The sequence below is a fragment of the Plodia interpunctella genome, chromosome 15, assembly GCF_027563975.2.
Source record: "Plodia interpunctella isolate USDA-ARS_2022_Savannah chromosome 15, ilPloInte3.2, whole genome shotgun sequence".
Classification (NCBI taxonomy): Eukaryota; Metazoa; Arthropoda; class Insecta; order Lepidoptera; family Pyralidae; genus Plodia; species Plodia interpunctella.
In genome coordinates this window covers 2,350,953-2,371,634 of record NC_071308.1, presented here as the reverse complement: position 1 = coordinate 2,371,634, position 20,682 = coordinate 2,350,953, and the positions used below count along the sequence as shown (strand labels likewise).

The 20,682-nt window shown below is 33.3% G+C and overlaps 1 protein-coding gene across 1 annotated transcript; it reads right to left on the bottom strand.

Moving 5' to 3' along the window:
• Window positions 1-577: 577 nt before the first annotated feature.
• LOC128676072 (uncharacterized) lies at window positions 578-4,750 on the bottom strand. The gene is made up of 2 exons (XM_053756012.2): window positions 4,303-4,750; window positions 578-2,394 (listed from the first exon to the last, which is right to left on the bottom strand). The coding sequence occupies exons 1-2, from the start codon at window positions 4,692-4,694 to the stop codon at window positions 1,911-1,913; spliced, it is 876 nt and encodes a 291-aa protein (XP_053611987.1). The 5' UTR covers window positions 4,695-4,750; the 3' UTR covers window positions 578-1,910.
• Between the last annotated feature and the right edge of the window lie 15,932 nt (window positions 4,751-20,682).

Sequence of the window (20,682 nt, the reverse complement as noted above, 5' to 3'; positions counted from 1 at the left end):
CAGAATGTTCTGTATATATTATACACATTCATATTACGTACATAATACACGTACATATTATGTGATCGATGGCGATTATTTTAAAAATGTCGGTGCTAAGGGTTTGAAGCGAAGTCTGTCAGGTCCTGGGTACCACGTTCAAGGAACGATCTTTTTTTCCAAAGTTTAATTTTCGTTTTTAAATATAATTATGCAGAGGTTACATTTTAGTTACTTTATGCTGATTTAAACGTTTATTGACTTACGTAATTAATAAAAAAAGTTAAATTTTTCGAAATAGTTTTTGTTTTATTTTGTGAAAATGTATCCGCCATTAGGGGACTTCCCCCTACTAATTATAAATAGCTATCTAATTGTAATACTTTTTACATATTCTAGAATATATTAACATTCAAACAAAATCTTTATCTACAAACATATCTATACATGGATAGGTAATCTTCAATCGAATATGATAAGCTCCCAATTATCTCGATATCGGCTTTCTCGCCTTCGACAAACAGAAGTGTGTGAATGATTGTCTTTTTATATAAAATACATATAATAATAGTAATTAGAATATTAAAAAAAATCAAAATCATGGTAGACGCTTCATTTACAATGAAAAAGTTACATCAATATCTATATTTTCATTGGCATTACATATAATACTGTCTCAAGTCTAAACATCTTCTTTTTGATAAATTTAAAGACGTAACAAAAATCGTGGCAGGTTTCCCCTTAAATGCAAATTATAAAATTTATATAAAGAGTTCAATTTATATTCTAATTGTGTGGCGTCTCGCTAGAGGGCCGAGTGTTGGCGGTGACGGCTGTATAAAATAATCCGCTTAGCCACAGAATAGCTAGACATTACAACCTCTACACAGAGAAGAGAAAGATAAGGATCTTTCACATCCTTTTGTTCCCCCTGTATTTACCAGTTCACCTTAATGATCTAGTGAAATCCTCTGTCATCCAATGTCATCTTCGCGTGTTGTCCCCGTATGTATCCGGATACGGAGCTGTAATGCCCCGAAACCAGATTTTCGCGTGAAAAATGAACTTTTAAATTCAAGATTTGATTTGGATTTTGTTTGGTAAAGCTTTACCAAAATGAAAGGAATTTCATATGTAATTATACATAATTTGATAAATTATTCTATAACAGAAACTCAATTACAATAATAAACTTATTTTATCATGTTTATTTAATTATATATTATATAATATGTATTCATTTATACATATTGTATAATAACAATAAAAATTACTACACTGTCCCCAAATTCAGTGATAAATATGTAGATTGAAAAGTAATACTACTTATTAGTATAAATCGAATGTTTTTATTAATATTTCCCACACATAATAGCAATTTGCTAATAAATCAAAAATAATAGTCTATTCTCCAGAAAAAAGTGTAAATAAATATTTCAACGTCACTTCTTTTCGAATTTTGACAAAATATGTTGCAACTGAAATCTGTAGCTATTAAAAATTAGAATAATGGCAGGCAAAAAAACATTTACATGACTTATATCATCAAATATTACATTGTACTACAATACAAATATATTTTCATCAAAAAATACTAATATAATATACTCATGACTGTGCCCCATACCAACCTCACCATGCAAACCTAAAACGACTCACAGAAATAACCTATTTCATTCCACTGCTGCGGAAAGGTCTCCCCTAACTTCTAAGCATTCTGATATCAAATCCAACAACGATAGATTTAAAAAATAAGAGAAATATACTTAAACAAACGTGGAGTTACTACGTTACGACTTCTATTCTAAGCATGTGAAGACAAAATTTTGAAGAGCATACTGTCTTTTAAATTAAAAGCACTTGCTTTTCTTTGTTCGGTAATTAGTTCAACGTACGTTGTAACACCCTCCTTAACTGTGGCGTGCTAAAATTCAAACTTCTAGGTTAGTTTCATCAGATATTTTCTTACTGGAGTTGTCATGTGATTGGACTGTGTCTTCAGTTGTTATGTCAGTTGTTGACTCAATTGTTATGTCAGTTGTTGACTCAACTGTTGTCTCAGTTGTAACTTCAGTTGGTGTTTCAGTTGGGACTTCAGTTGGTGTTTCAGTTGGGACTTCAGTTGGTGTTTCAGTTGGGACTTCAGTTGGTGTTTCAGTTGGAACTTCAGTTGGTGTTTCAGTTGTGACTTCAGTTGTTGGAACTTCAGTGGTAGGTTCAACCGTAGGAGGCTCAACCGTAGTCGATGATAAAATTTCATCAATTTCTGCTTTGTATCTATTTCTTTGTGCTGCCATAGATAAAGTCGAGACGAAGAGGCAAAACGATAACAATCCAAGAAACACTATCATTTTATGGTTTAACATCCACCCAAGAGTTAATTCTGTGTAATATCTACACCTGACCATTTTGAATCAGTTTGTGCACTAGATGTATTGTTTTTCACGTGTAGAATATTGCAAAGCGATTCGACTAATGAAAATATATTTTGGTAAGTGATGTGGCCATCGAAAGATTTATCAACTGATATAAACTTATCAGAAGATTATAGATTACATATTTGGAAATGTTGAAAGCAAGGATTACAGATATGATTATTTGAATGTATTTTTGTTTTTCGTCTATTATTGAGCAATGAACGCCTTTAGTTTTGGTTGAAAATCTAAGTAGCATATGTTTATCAACATAAGTGATGGTTAGTAGAATCTCAGATACGAAAGCATTATTTTAAAAAGTGGATTTTTTTTATCATACTTGTATCATTATACTTAGTTTGTAATTTAACAAGTCACACAAAGTCTACGAAAAACTGTTTACACACTTACTTACCCTGTTATTACACTAACTTTGTATTGAATGGTATTGTGACGTCAGTTTTTTTTTTTAATACGTAGTTTCACAAAAACGCTCCAATCCACAAATCACTCAAAATCTAGTTATTAATACCAACGGAATCATTTTGACACCTATTTCACCATGAGGTTTCACTCCTCGAGACTCATTTCCTAAATTATTCTTCGTTGCGTTTCCAAACTACGTTGCTACAAAACTATGGTGAAAGTAGAAGTTAATAATGTATCAACCCATATGAAACATTAAAAGTATTACGATGTATCGGTTTATTTTGTTCATAATCTGTAAACATAAAACGTTTTATAATAATGTAGCTTAGATATTCTAACCAATATTGTTCCATTGCAATTGAAATGTTTTGAAGTATTAGGATTTAACTAACAATTTATTTTGTTCAAGAGTTTTATATAAAATTAGCTTTGCGTGATGGGATCTTTGGATCCTAGATCATTTCAAGGTAATGTCTCTACAACTGATAATATATTTCAGACAATTTTCAAAATAGACTGCTTTGTTTTAGGATGTTCTAAATCTATGGAATAAGATGAGATTTTCATTGTCTTAATTTATACTTACAGTATTTGTTCCATTTTATTAAATGCGTCAAGTGGGGTATAAAAAGTGTTTTTTAAAATGAATAAAAATATGCACAATATATAGGTAGGTAGGTGCTTATTTACCTAAAGGTAATTAGTAGTAAGATATGTTAAAATTACATATACATATGTAACAAAATTAAGTCGAGTTGTAAAATAAATAAATATCAAAATATAAGACGAAAATGATGAATAATGAAACAAAATCAAATTGGTTTTCAAGATATAAAATTTCTTCATTACAAAAGTAAAGTTTGTCATGTTATAAAATAACAATGGCTTTCGAATTCAAATCTATTATATAACATATTGATTAAAAATATTATTAGTAAGTACAAAACAAAGTTCAAACGACTCATGAAATATTTTGACTCATAGTGAAACTTCGAAAAAAAAGGATAGAAGTAATAACATACATTGTGTTTTCATGCGATGGCCAAGTCGATCTATTTATTTAAAAGATTTTTAATATCAATAGATATGATAATAACTTGCGTAATCACTTAAAACAGAAAGTGCCTTAAGTATTATAGTGGGACTAAATAAATAATTCGACTTGGTAACATGGATCTCACAACTTTTTACGGTAGAAAAAATGTGCTTGGGTTTTTTACAGCATGTTTTTGATGGCATCTATTTATCTCAAACAATAAAGTTACTTAAATAAATATAATTGTCTCTTTGGACACAATCATTTGACATTAAAAACAATTTTAAGTATTGTAATATGATCAGCATAGTTATAAATGAATAAAATTGCACTGTTATGAATGAACTGTATTTTACAAATACTCAAAGAAAGACTTTGTATAGTTATTGTCTAAAAAAACATTACGCAATCTTCACTCAATCATTAATTATAATTTAGTCTCACGCATTCAACACTTGTATCAGTTTACTGTCTTTTAAATCAAAAACCGATTTTTCCAAGGGATTTGCATCGTAAGCGTCTTCGTCAACTAAAAAGCTATCTTTCATAAGAGAAGCACTTTCAATTACTGCATTAGTTATTTCACCAGAATTTTTTTCAGGTAAAGGAGCTTCTAGATTTAGAGCATTCGTTGGGGGTAATGGCGTAGCATCAGTTGGAGGATCCACAGTAGTCGATGACTTTAGTTCTTCAACTTCCGCCTTATATCTGTTTCTCTGTCCTGCTAATGCCAATGTGGAAACAAATAGGCAAAATGACAACAATCCAAGAAACACTATCATTTTGTTATTCAAGATCCACCCGAGAGCTGCTTCTGTGTAATATTTACAACTCATTTTGACTTTTTTTTTTTACTTTCGCACGTCTACAATATTACAATGTAATATCACTATTGAAAATATCTAGTGGCATGTGGCTATCGACCGATTTATCAACTGATACCAATTTATCAGCTCTTGAGTTAAACTATTTTAAATCTTATAGTGTCGGTGTTAAGGTTCCCGTAGTGGCATTACAGACAAAAGGTTATAGATACACTTATTTTTATAAAGATATTGATAACTAAATTCACAACTGTTCATATTTAGGATTGCAGATACCATTATTTTATATTATTTTACATGTTTTTATTTTATTTTCTTCTGTACACGTAAATATAAATAAAATATATTAGGACAAATCACACAGATTGAGCTAGCCCCAAAGTAAGTTCGAGACTTGTGTTATGGGATGCTAAACCAACGATACTATATTTTATAACATATACATATATAGATAAACATCCAAGACGCGGGCCAATTAGAAAAAGATCATTTACCATCATGACCCGACCGGGGATCGAACCCGGGACCTCTCAGTTCAGTGACAAGAACTTTACTACTGCGCCACCGAGGTCGTCCAATTGTCAAATATCTGTCTATTTTGATCTCATGTCAAGCTGAAAGTTAAAGTTTTTAATGTGTCTGGGGGCACACTTCTTGAAATTCTATTACAGACATGCGTACATCTAAAAAAATACTTTTAAAATTGCAGATACAAAGTTTTATATTGCATTTTTTTTAAATCAAAGCTGATTAAATTATTAATCAAACTTTAGATTGTCGAATTCTAGTTTTATATCCACACTCGAATGTTACCTATTGCAAATATTTTTTTTTCTTTTCACATTTTATTGTGTACATTACGCTTTTTGCTTAATACATCTTTGAATAGTCAATAAATAATCATCATAATGTTATCTTTATTATAAAATCGTTGTCGTATCGTTGAGTTAGTATCCCATAACACAAGTCTCGAACTTACTTTGGGGCTAGCTCAATCTGTGTGATTTGTCCTAATATATTTATTGATTATTTATACATAATCAAAAATCTGAAACAAATAATTTATTCAAAAATTGGACCTTCACCTACAGGCACTTTTTCACTTTTATAAATTAAGTAATATTTACCAAAGCTACAAACTACTAGCATAATTACCTAACCTATTACTAGGATCAGATCTCTCTAACATACATTATGAATATAAAATTCCATACTATAACAGCTCCCAATTCAAAAACGTAATGACACGCGATGGAGATTGGTCAACTGATGCGAGAATTCATCTCTCACGTTTAAGGTTAATGACGTCATCAAAATAACAAATTGGAAGAATTTATATGGAACCTTAGAACCTCCCCTATGTCTTCAAATGGAGTCATTTCTGAGAATAATCTGATGAAGAGCTACAAATCGACAGAAATGACCGAGTGTAATTAATAAATATATTATTGGTGTTCATCATTATCATCATCTGCAGCCCTCCATGACCCACTGCTGGGCATAGGCCTCTTTCCGTCTCCGCCAACCATCTCTGTCCTGGGCCATCCCCATCCAGTCATTTCCTTTACATCATCTACCCATCTAGCTGCCGATATAGGTGTTCTAAAATGTCTTATAGAAATGAAAACATAGCACTGTCAGCCACTTTTAGCATAAACATGATTTTATCGAAAACACATGGAGATTTTGTTAAACTTTTACGAACGTTTATGTTTTTTTTATTATTATCCTTATTTATTATACTTATATATTTTATTATTATATATTTATTTTTTATCTTACATGAGCAGTAATTAAAAAAACAGAGATGACTACTTTGACCCTAAAAAGTGTTATAATTCGCCTTATAAAATTTGATAATGTGAATGCCGTGTCTTATCTTATTGCTTTCATTCCTTAGAGCGAGCGAGAGATGAAATTTGTTGCGTTTGCAACCCTTCGATATAAAGTAGATATAGGTATGTATGTACTTGTAAATATTTCATTGTAAAAGTTAATCAAAGGAAGAGGCTATAAACTAGAGATAATAATAACATTTATCAGTTAATAATGACTTGATTGAGGTCTATTGAAGACTGGTTCGATGTTTATTTAAAAATCAATATAATTCAAATACTAAAATTGGAATCAAACTTGAACGTCGACGTGTCTTCGGGGAAATCATCAAACGTGGAGGGCGACTGATTTGATGGATCCAAAACAAAATGTATTTTATTGATGACCGCTTCTGTTTTGATCGCTATAAACCTTTAATGCTGATTGCATTAAAACTGCTGACACACGGACGGCAAGTTTGACCAATTTACACAAATAAAGGCAATCACGATCCTAAAATTGCTGGCTTGGGTTTGTCAAGATTAAAAATGCGTGATAATCTAACAATTCAAATCAAATTTTACAAATATTGCAACAATCAACTTTGATGATGAATTAACATGATGTTTAGACAAAATGGCTTGCTTTGCGTTTTTCGGCGCTGGTTAAGGTTAACGTAAAAGTTGACTGATGCAACCCACTCTTAGGATGATAGGAATCATTTAATGACGTTAAAAAATTACTTAAAAAGCAGTCTACAGCAGATTTCCAAATCGCAGGCAAACCTTGTGCTCTACAGTGGAAAACGGGTTCGGGGAGTCACAGCAATGGGAAAACAAGAGACAATTGTCAACTTTGATAATAAAATATTTTCTGGTAATGATAAAGTTTACTCGTTTGTATTGCTTAAAAGTATCCACTTTGTAACGACAACTTATGACCACGAGTTTACGACTTCCTGAAAGCCCAGCAATGCTCCTGTGGTGTCCCTGGTACCGTAGTTGTATCTGGGCAGCGGTGATCACTTACCATCAGGTGAGCCGGTAACTCGTTTGCGTAAAGCTTAGATTTTTAAAATGATGTGCGTTATTACATTCAGTGTGTCAGACAGTGAAAACAAATATAAAATCTGTCCTACAATTAAATTTAAACTCGTTACGATTTAACGCATCATAAAATCAGTAGATTTTATTTGTATTGCCGCGCGATTATAGACCATGGTGACAGTAAATGTCATCAGTTTTTATCTATCTTGTTTAAGGTCGAACTTATTTGTAGGTTGGCTTTATATTTTTGCATTCTTAAAGCTAATACATTTATTCAGAAATTAGACCTTCACATGCACTTTTTCACGTCAAATTTTATTAGATTAATTTTATTAGATAAGATAAATAACTATGTTAAGGAATATAATCATATCCCTAGGGATATAACTATATTACGGCTTTTTCTTATAAGTACACTTTCGAGGTTAAGGTTAGAATCCAATCTGATCGGGCCGAGCGGGACTGAAAGGCTACCGTCAAAGTTGACCGGTGCAAAACGCTCTTAAAAACTAACAATGACTAATAATATAACGTATGCTTCTGCAAAATGGTCTGATATCGCGTTTTTATATATAATAAATAATAATAATAATAAATAAATAAATATGTATGGACAAATCACACAGATTGAGTTGGCCCCAAAGTAAGTTCGAGACTTGTGTTATGGGATACTAACTCAACGATACTATATTTTATAAACATATAAATATATAGATAAACATCCAAGACCCAGATCAATCTGAAAAAGTTCTATTTCCATGTCGACCTGACCCTAACTCCAGGTTCGATCCCCGAACCTGGGACCTCCAGTGCAGCAGTCCGGCGTGATGACAATTACACCACGGATATCGTCAAATATAAATACAATCGTCATATATAAATGATATGATACCAACATAGATGTATTAGATTTAATACATCTAAAGACACCAAAGACCACGTGAAATGAGAAAGATAATTAAAAAGTGGCTCCTAGTCTCCAACGAAAACGCTTCATGACTGATGATAATGACCACCGCGAGAGAGATTGCAAAATAACAACTAGTAAATAATTTAATGACTCTGAAAACTCTATGTTCCAAATATAATACTAGTACCAATAATTTAGTTTTAAACTAGGTAATAAGACAGAGGTGAAACCTTCTTTTATAAACCTTGTTCATCAAAATATACAGGGTTTCACCAGCAAATATATTGAAATTTTTGGAACATAGAGAGGTTGATATTTTTTGTGTTACAGAACATTTTTTTAATAGGTGAAATTAAAATAGCTTTTCCAAATAAATATATAGTAGGAAGTACATTCCTAAGACAAAGTTCTGAACACGTAGGGTCCTTAATTTTAATTAATAGAACACTAATTACAGACCCATTTCTATACTACCTGCATGAAGTAAAATTTTTGAAAAGCTAATTTTAACAACTTGATATTCCTTTAATAGTTAATGGTAAAGTATTGGAATGGGTACACAGAGTGCCAAGTTCTTGGGCATTACTGTGGATAGTAAGTTTAAGTGGGATAAACATATTGAAATCACGGCCAAAAAACTTAGTTCGGCAGCTTTTGCAGTGAGAAAGATTAGATAGTGTACAAACATCGAAACAGCTAGGCTCGTGTATTACAACTACTTTCATAGCATAATGTCTTAAGGATTATTGTTATGGGGTAATGCAGCTGATATAGGAAAAATTTTGTTTTACAGAAACGAGCAATTCGTTTTATTTATGGGCTTAAGCCACGGGATTCCTTGCGAGAATTAATCAAATCGATAAATATTATGAATGTTGCATCTCAGTACATCTTCGACGTACTTATTTTTGTTAAATCTGACTTACACCTGTTTAAAACATTGAGCGATGTTAACAGGGTAAACACTCGTAATAGGCATAAACTTTGTATGAACAGATTCCGACTTAAAAAGGTTAGGCGTTCTTTCGTGGGTCAAAGTGTAAAATTGTTCAATAAACTCCTTGTAGAGGCTATTAACTTGCCAATGCCAAAATTTAAATCATATATTAAAAATGATTTAATGGCTAATGCTTATTACACAATTAGCGACTATTTAAATGATAAAAATCCTTGGACCCTTCCTAAAACTTCCACCTCTCACACTTGATCTTACCTTTTTATAATTATTTATATATTTTCTTGACATGTTTATTACATATATATAAATATACTTGTAAAACATATACGTGATTTGTGATCTTCAAGTGTCTGAAAGTAACATAGGTATCTATTATGTTAGATTATGGATTCATGCACACTCAAATGGTCAAACCGGTAGCTGCGTCGTGGATCGGGTCGGGAGGTTCCCTCTATTGTGGTTGAGCTTCGCGATGGCTGACTCACGCGTCAACTCGTGAACGGATGCTGTCGGAGGGAACTGGTCAGCTCGATGTTTAATTAAAAGTTTTTTTTTGTTTGGTTAATTATACATACATATATATATATATATATATATATATATATATATATATATCATGCACTTGATCACAATCATAATATGTTTCAGTATACCTTTTGACCATGTATTTTATTGTGTACTTACATTGTTATATTACTGATAAAATATTATACTTACATAAATTTATATTTAAAAAATGGTAAGCCCTTCTGGCATAATAGGGACCAACACTGTTTGAATGAGTTTCTTTCGGCATTTCTTCTCAGCAGTGGTCGTTCCGAAATGCTAATAGTTTGTAGCTTTGGTAAACATCATTTAATTTAGAATATGACGTGAAAAAGTGCCTGTGAAGGCCTAATTTCTGAATAAATGATTTGATTTTGATTTTGATTTTGACAACGTCTCAATATAGCACAAGTCGCTCGTGCTTTGGGTGGGCTGAGTCATCGTATATATGACAAAACACATATCAGTCTAACTGTGATAATAACAACAATGACTCATGCAAGAGATTAATTAAGTCGGGCTACTTATAATATAGCATTGCTGAGTAAACACCAGAATTAAAAATGAATCATTTAATTCGATCTTCTCCTGAATCCTTTTATGTTCGCCACAGTTGTTATATGTATATGATATAGAATATATAATACCTATATGATATCCAATATGTTTATATGTAATATTTTTTTATCCAATCTACAATTTATCAGTATGTTTCCGTACCTTTATAACAATAATTTGTCTTTAGAACATACTTAGCTAAAGCAATAGTGCATACACGCTTAGGATGCTAAGTTGGAATACTATTAGTTAATAAGAAACTTTGTAATATTATTACTTAGTGTATGTTATGTTGCCTTATAAATAAAACAAAATAAAAATAAAACAATTTATACAGTACCGTATCGTACTGTCTTGGTAGAAATGAATGCATTCGCCCTCATTTGGAACGAAGTTAAACATGCAGCGTCGGACAGTTCAAAATGGAATTTGTATCTGCCCTTTGGATATAGAATTCGAAGAAGATATGTGACCATGTTATAATATATGATATGTTTATACACGAAATCTTATCAGGGCCACAGTTATCACTTCCCTTTATTTATCGCCAATGATATGTACGATAACACGAAAACCTTTTCAGTTTGTCCTCTGAATTATTATTATTATTAGCTACACATCATTTCACAATATTTTATCAAAAGAGAAACAATGACGCATTTTTATGCATCATTGTTTCTATAAGGGTGAAAGCAGCAGTGTAATTATACAAACAATATATGACAAACTGGAACAAAATATGATCTTGGGCCACAATTTAAGTTACAAAAATGCGAGTACAAATATTGCTCATGAATATTAGGACATACCTTCTTGATTTATTACAAGACAAATTTTGATTTCCTAAGATGACTGCTATATAATATTAATTTATCATTATAAAAATTCAACATCTTTGTAGTTCTCTGAGAGTTTCGACCGCTGCGACCGCGCTGTCATTACGATCCGTCAATTATCTTGGGGAAGGAATCAATTCCAAAATCAACAATTCATAATTTATATTACCACAATACAGATTGATTATTTGAAAGACAGATATTAATCTAATTCTTGTCTATGTCAAAAGTTAAAGTTTGTAATGACAGCGCGGCCGCAGCGGTCGAAACGTTCTGAAAACAAAAGTGATATCCGACTTAAAACCGTCACAAACGTTAAGTAGAAAATCCATATAAAGTGCAAACATTATCTTCAATCTTAGAGCAGAATATCACCGCTTAGAAATTATTTCTAACAGTCCAATGCTACGGCTCGCCCGTCGATCTCTAAGGGACGTCCTTAGGGCATTCCTGACCAATATACTAGACCCTTCATTCCCTTCGTCGCACCAGAAATTTGGTTTCAGACGGGAGGCAAAGGTATTCTGGTGGCTGTATACATAACAATTGTCCCAACTCACAGAAATCCGAAATATAATACGACTAGAAAAGTAGCTACTATATTTATTATGATATCGTTCTGACCCTAAGTATAGACAACGAAAAAGTAACTAAAATTCAAACGGAAAATATATATTGCATGAGTTCTAAGAGATTCGAAATTCGAATCTTTTCGAAAACATTCGATCTAGTGGATGCAGTTAACCAATCACAGTCTGTTATTATAACGAGATAATCATATCTAAATGCGGAGCATCTTGTAACTTACAACCAAGAAATCACATAGAGATATGGTGTGATTGTGAAGAAACAATCTTCAGTGTCGCACTAGTCTAACTGTAATACATAATTACTTTTTGTCACACCATTGTGACGAAGTAGTGTAACAGAGACTCCGCACTTAGACATGATTTTCTCGTTATAATAACAGACTGTGATTGGTCAACTGCATCCACTTAACTAGATCGAATGTTTTCGAAATCGTAATCATAGCTATCGAAGTAATGTCATTTAATGTAATACTGAAAAAAGGAGCGCATTTGTCTCTTGAGCGATCATTGTAAAAAATATCTTTTCCCGCCACAGTATTATCTGTATCTGTCAAACTCACTTCCTATAATCCCCAAAATCATACTTAACACTATCTATCTCTTTTAAAGTCTTCCTCTTTTATTATCATAGTTCTCCTTAGCAGTTAAATGTTGAACATGTATGGGTGCGTTGGAATGTCGCGCAAAAAATGCAAATTATGTTCATCTTGTCTAACTAAACGTTAATTGATTTTACTTTGACTCTTTGTTTAAAAGGGAAATTCACGCGGGCAAAGCCGCGGTCAAAAGCAAAAGTATGATTATTGATGGCAAATAAACCACACGGTTACGATCTTTCAAGTATTCTTAGCACCACAGAGTACGATACAACCGGTCAAGATTTGCATCAACCAGTCAGTACAATAACAGGACATGCCACTTCTATTATCCTAAATATTAAGTCTGTGCACCAACCCCTTATCTAAAAGGATCATTTTTCACGTCTCTGGAACCTCACAGCAGTATTTGTCACAACTCGTTCAAGACTTTTTATGGTCCGGAACGGGCGAGTTACCTTTCCTTAGACTCGGAAACAAAGATTTATTTTGGACCGCGTTTAAGTTTTGTAATCAAGTTTTTAGTAGATATAGTACGAATGAAATGTGTCATTGCTAGAATATAGTCTATATATTCTAGCAATGACACATTCGTTGCATGTGTATGCAAATAGCGACCTCGGTGGCGCAGTGGTAAAGTGCTTACCTCTCAACCGAGAGGTCCCGGGTACGATCCCCGGTCGGGTCATGATGGAAAATGATATTTTTACCATATGTCATGTTAATGTTATGGAGGAAATTAAAAACAGAAGGCCAAAGTACAAGGACCGTCTATTAAACTATACCTATGAGCTTGCAGCTGGTCTCATGAAGCCGAGAGTGGTTTTTTCCAGACTGAAGAGAAAATTATTCATAATGCAATAAATTCGAAACTTATACAAACAAGTACAATAAAACTACTGATTTAAGGAGAGGACAAGTCAATGAATAGATAGATACCAATAGCTGCTCGGACACCATAAAAATATTGTTCAATGTCGTACATACAACGGATAAATTACAATAATAAGTGAATGTTTTCTTATGAGAATAAAGATTTCTTCTTTAACCCGAACTTATCATTGGCTTGAAAACCTCGGTGGCTTAGTGGTCACCACGTCCGCTGTCTGGAGGAGGTAAGGTTTATTCCTAGCGCGGGAAAATATGTGTACACAAATATTTCTCTACGAGGCGTGTTATGTCCGTTTCTGTGTTTGAGTCCATGGGACGCGCGGTACAAATTTGAATGATCTTAATATATCTATTTGAATTAGATTTTGACATATTTTTTACAATTCTCTGACCTTGTCGTCAATTGTTTTCTCTGTTGATTCCATATAGAACTTCGAAAAAAAAATTCAGATGCGTCTTTTCAACTATCGTCAGTACTAGTTTTCTCACATACGATGCCAATTTACCGTCTATAATTCCATTTTAACGAGTTGGTCGGCTGAGCGTCGCAAGCGCCTCCAGCTTGAAGGCTTAAGCTCTGTGCTATCACAGCAGTGCACCGCATTGTCGGAGCGTAGAAAACCTTCTAATTGGTGCTTTTAGCCTCAGTTGCGCCAGTCAACTTTGAGTTTAACTTTAACCACATAAAGTTCACGATTTTATCTAATCATAATAATTAAAATTAACGTCAAAATTGATTGGTGCAATTGAGGTGAGTTGTTCCAGTGCACTTTGACGATGACTTTAACCTGCGCGCTATTGACGTTTGTGCAAAATGATGTACTTTGTGTTTTCTGCACTTAAACTCACTCTACGTTGGAGGGGAGATGAACTATACCTTTTCAGCCTTATGTTTACTTGTTTTTATATTTTCCAATCGAATATTAATGTAAACTTGTAACATGTTAATTTATTTACTTAAGAAAATAAATAGATACCTTTGATTTAATACGAGACGCAATGTAAACACCTGTGCCAAATACTCGCAACTGTGAATCGGTTCTAGCTATTAATTAATACAAACAAACATGTTGATTCAAAATTCATCTAACGTTATAATATAACGTAATATGTATATCAGTTAGTTTGATAAGTCTCAGATCAAAGGTATGTCGCCTTTGATACAGCTCCAAAATATACGTATGTGCTGAATGCAAATATTGGCATAACTTTAATCTACAAGTAAATCCGTTCAGTTATGAAATGTACTCCAAGAAACTTTATCGAAGGTTGCATACAAGTATTCCGAGAGACTCAGAAATTTATTTCTCTCTCTCACTGTTCCCGGTTGCGTTCGAGGTTGTGACGCCGCGAAGCCATTAAATATTTATAGATTCACCGCCTGTTCGACCCATGGAAAGGATAGGTAGACTCAAACAATTCAATTAGTGATTATTATCAATAGCAGACTCATGATAAACGAGGCATAACGCTCGCCACGATCTGATTTTACGCTGCAATAATCCGGAGTGGTCGCCAGCATTCAACGGACAAGTGTTACCAAGATGTCTCTTTTTATGGTTTTTGATATGGCAATATTGGCGCCCTAGTACAAATCACTAGTTCTTCTTTTCTAGTGTGTTAATGGTTACCACTAGTGTCAAGTATGACCTACGGCGTCTAGTGACGAGTAATCCCATAGACACTAAATATGAACTGTCAACCAGTGTGCATGTTTCCTTACGATGGTTCTAGTTTATTTGAAGGCTGCATAATTTTCGTATCGACGGTAGTAAACAGAAAAAACCTACAGACTGAACAGGTAAGGTCAGGTTTTGCATAAACAAGCAAATTAGGGAATAAATATCTGCCCATTAGTGCCTATGTCGCCTGGTCCTGAGGTCTCTATCTATAAGCATAATAAATACTGATTTTAAGCATAACTTTCTTACGCATTAACTAAACTTTTTTTTTTCGAGGTGAAAATGCCGATTCTCATTGCCACTCCGTCGTGGATATATGGAGCTCGAACCCACTAAAACCTAACCTAACCCAAAAGTTAATTATGCCACATTTACCCGTATTCCAAAAATCACTAATGTTCCAAACGTTTTATGCCAAAACCTGTATGCCAAAAGAACAATGGGACAAAAAAAGGACAAAAAAGGGAAAAGTATAAACCCAAAAAGTGTTGGTTTGATGTTGTCAAGAAAAATACGCGTGGTAGAACGACAAAGGATGCCAAAGTTCGTGGGAAGAGAAGAAAAAGGAAAGCTTATCTTGTCTTTGACGAAAGAGAGAAAAGAAATCACTATACCTAATTATAATTTTAATAATAAAACAGAATTGTAATAATAAAGCAGCTAGACATATCATATAAACCAGATATATTGAAGTATGTACAAGATTCCTCGTCAACTTTAAAAATACGGAATAAAAATTTGCTAGTTGTTATACCCACCAGCTTTCTACAATCTTTTTTTTTTTCATTTCGTTCAAATGTCAGTAGTTTTTAGCTTTTTGAAGAATTACTGTAGTATATTAAATATCAAGAGAAAAAGTGCTTGTGGCCTAATTTCTGAATAAATGATTTGAATTTGAGTGTGAATACGTTTTTTTACAAAAATATCATTTTTACCATTGAGTTCCCACATCTGGAGCCATTCCTGGGTGCACCAATAGGTCATGCTCATAATAATGCATTGTAAATATAATTGTCATAAAAAACGTGTGTACAAAATTCAGTTCAATCGATTTGAACATATCTGCTTCAAATTTGAGTCACTAGATTCCACCCGAGACATAGGGAAATCGCGACATACATTTCACAGCACAGACACACAATTTCATTTGCATAGTTAAATTACAAGTTAAAACAAAATTTTGTAAAAATGGGTTTCTTGGTGGATTAATGATTCTTTAATAGTGACTGGTTTCAGTACAATAATAAAGCACGGGTGATATTTCAATAGGCATTGAAATGCGTTGAAATAGAAAAGAAAAGCATATGAACATTCGTGCCGTGAACATTTTTTAATGATATTAAGCACTCAGCTTTGTATGGTAGAAGCTTTTTATACGCCCATGCAAACAAAAGGTAAAGTCGTTTGTTTTCCTCTATAATTTGTCTTCAAAAATATACTTTTTACATTTAATTATCCTTTATTCAACAACTTAAAAAGCTTGATAATAGGTGAACTAATAAGCTTTAAAGCATTCTCTGCCAATCATACTTTAGAACCAAACAGAAAAAGGCAAAAGGGATAAAAAAAATATCAATAACCCCTTAAATTTCGAACAGTATTACAGAATAGCATACTTTACGACAAAACCTAAACGCCTCTATCTAATAGTAACCAATTCGCGATATTTTGCAGAGTCAATAAATAAGACCCAGTGTAGCGCAGGTGCATTCTCAAATATGATAGAAATTTATTCCCAGTCGAGATTTGGCCCAGACGCGCGTGTGAATACTACTCGCCTGAGAAGCAAAGTTATTAATGTTTGCTATAAACATGCTTACTCGTAAATTCTGTTACATTGTAAGTATTTCCGTGGGAAAATACTATTAAGAAATAAAATAATTCATTAAATAGTTATTGATACCATAATTACCGTCATATTGACATTAAGGAGAGTCATCAGCTTCTTGATTAACTTTTGAACAGATTTTTCAGCACGATTTCTAAAAATATTGTTGCACTGGTGTTACTATCGTATGCCGTGGAGAGTCCCCAAAGAAGAGTTGAGGAGAAGCATCTAGATTATCTTTTGAGCGAAGCATTCATTTATGAGAATGATATTGTTATTGTATACTTACGTTTTTTTTTGACTGTGTGATCCGCTCCCATTTTTTCCACAAAGAAAACAATAGTACTTAATAAAATGTAAAACAAAACATTCCATTTATACTTTTTTGTGCTCTCAAACTAAAAAGCGAAAAAGTTAATTACGTTCGTATTTTGGAAATCAAAATATTACATAATTGAAAAGTTGTTTTTATAGTGATACTTTATGCCGGCTGTCTGAGTTGATGAGTTGAGCCGACGTGAAGAACGTACATTGCGTGGTTTGTATGGGAGCTATTATTTACAGCATGGGAACCAGCAATGTATGTCAAATACGCTAAAGTATGGCGAAGTGATTGCTAATAGTATATGTCGCTATAAAGACATTTGTTTCTCACATTGTTTATAAATGTGTTAACATTAACCAGATTGTGACATTTAGGTAGGTGAGAAAGTTGAACGACGTCTACTGTGTAAGTAATGGCAGCGAAATTATAATAATACTTATATAATTTACTAATTGCGCCCCGCGACTTTGCTCCCGTAGGAATTTTGTGATAAAAAGTATCCTTTATTAATATTCCAGGTTATATCCTACCCGTGTACCAAATTTCATAACAATCGGTCCGATCGACATTCCATGAAAAAGTCACAAATGCGTGGATCGCATTTATTCAAGTTTTCCACCAAAACGCCACATTCCGTCACATTTTATGGCTTAATGTCGACCGCAACACTATTATAAAGGTATAAATCCCACTCAGCTTATTAACTCCCCAACATTGTATGGTTTATTAAAATGCTTCATTTTCACATGCCCGAGAAATTGCAGTGAATTCGGTTAGGTTGATATGTGATGTTGACTGTACATGAAGTTATAAATACATTAAATAATAAACAAATTATTTTTCAACTAAAAACAGATTACGTAATTTTAATTCGTAATTGTTATAAACAATCATAGCAATAACTGTATAACATTTATGCGAAAGTCCTTTTAACTGATAAAGTTAACCTATATTATTTGCTGACGTGAATATTAACTCGCCATTTTCTTAGCTCAGCTTTTCCAGAAAGCCCCTTTCATTGCACCGCTTATGATTTGATTATGTGCTTTCATTTGAAATGCAAACCATTTTTCTTTTGTCAGTTTCAGTTGAGTAACTCAAAAATGTTAGCTCTACAAAAGGAGGATGACCTGTTTATTTTTAAGGACTTTAAATTATCTAATCATATTTTGTAATGTTATAAAGTTGCAAAATTTAGCTGCTTAATAACTTAACTCAAAAATAACTCTCAATGGTGTGCCATGAAGCGTCGGAGCCCAAGGCCCGCGTTCCTTCATTTTCTCCGCTTCGCACGGTTTTATCATCCTCTTTGTCAGACCATTGGTATACAATTCTGGATTAGACTTTACATAATAAAAGGCACCCCTTTTATTTGTGGCAAACGAAGACGCAAATTTGGTATTAAAAAAAAAACAATATTTAAAAGTATAATTCAAATTTTATTTTTGTTTATTAATTTACACGTTCCGAATATTTGAATTTTTAATGGTTATCTTTAAGACGGACTCCGCGCGGATATCAAGATCACAGCTGAAAATATAACCAAGATAATTACTTAGGTAAGAAATACTAACTTTGTACTTAATAATTACAAAATATGAAAGTTAAATGAACACGTCTCTTGCCAGCAGAGCGAAAAAATAACACGTTAGTAGAAAAAAGTAAGACTACACTTTCTAGACATTATATTGTTATTAAGACATATATACAAAAAAGAAAAATGATTATTTTCCATTACAGCAACGTGGGCATGAAAAAAGAAATCCTGTCATCCCGAAAACTTGTTAGGAAAAAGTCGTAATACCGGTGGAATCCAGTTTAATCCGGTAACGGGTAAATTACGCGCCTAATCCCTATTCGGGAAAGCAATCAGCATTAAATACCTGGTAGGTATCGGGATACGAACGTAATTCGTGCCAAGACTGCTGCCTGCGATGTGATAAAGTTTATGAGATTTGATGCGGTACACTTACTTAGTTTATTACTTCCTTATTTTAAGACCTTAGACTGGTTACTCACTGTAAGACCAACTCGAAGCAGACAATAAATGTGGTTAGATAAATAAAATCGAAAAAATGAACAACATCCACTACGACCAAACAATGATTTTACTATTGTAACCTCACAATATATTTTTGCTAGGTTTTATTAAGGCACATTCGGTTTTTGTCTGTTTGCGTGTGGCGCGTGGTCCCGCCCTAGAATAGCCCTAGAATAACCACTCACGTGGATGCTGTACGAGTCGACTAAGGGACACAGATTGAGATGATGATGACATTTTCTGTTTGGTACTGTACAAATTGGTTATCTAAGTAGTAAAAAAAAAATTTTATTTTTACCATTTGACCATAAATGTGGTGTCATAGTGAATAACTTTAACGTTGCACTAGACGCCCGCGGCGTGGTGGTGTAACGGTTAAAATGCCCGCCAGAGGCTCGAAAGGTCCCAGTTTCAAATACTAGTCGTGCCACGTTCGTTTGTATACCAATCTGAGCCATGTATAGTATTTCATAGACCACTACCTACTTCCATAAAATTGATCAAATAAAGTGACATTTGATTATCGTGTTTCATTATATAAATTTATACACTTGCAACTACCCCATTTGCCATTCATCCAGCGATATTTACGGCGACATTTACACATACACAGCGATATTTACACAAACATAAGGTCAAAGGTTTTCGAGAAAATGCCTCTTCTAACATATTAGTACATCTTCACGCTCATTTGTCGTGGCGACGCCGCTGATTTCCCGTGAGTGGCGCACAGACAAAACATCGCACGAAATAGGTCTTGTTTCTGTCTTACACGTCGACAAGCTGCAACTATTTTTGTTAGTGACTTTTCCATGTAGATTTGTCATCAACAGAGGGTTTTTTCCGTAATTAATCTGTTCAGATTTATTTAAATAAATATCTCTCTTTACTGAGAATTTTGCGGTCTCTTGGCCATTGAGCGTCGGAGCCCAGTTTGTGTTTCTGCTTTTTAATCTCCTATGTGGACAAATCATTCGTGGTGTCATGTTTACCGGTATATTTAAAAAATAAATCTTGAATAAAAACATTCTTGACTTTTTGTTGTCGAATATATTTAAACTAGATGTTTCCTGGGGCTTAAGTGGGAATTTTGTAATAAAATATAGCCTATACCAATCTTGGATAATGTACCTTTCTAATGGTGAAAGATTTTTTTAACATTCAAACTTTATAATAATAGTATAGATTAAGTAGAAATATAACACCAAAATAATTACCCTCATATACACAAGGCATGTTAAAGATTATAAAAAACCTTTTTGAAACTAACTAAAATGAACTATCAACACATTCTAAAACGATCTCGGTGGCGCAGTGATAAGGTAAAGTGCTTGCCTCTGAACCGAGGGATCCCAGGTTCGATCCCCGGTCGGGTCAT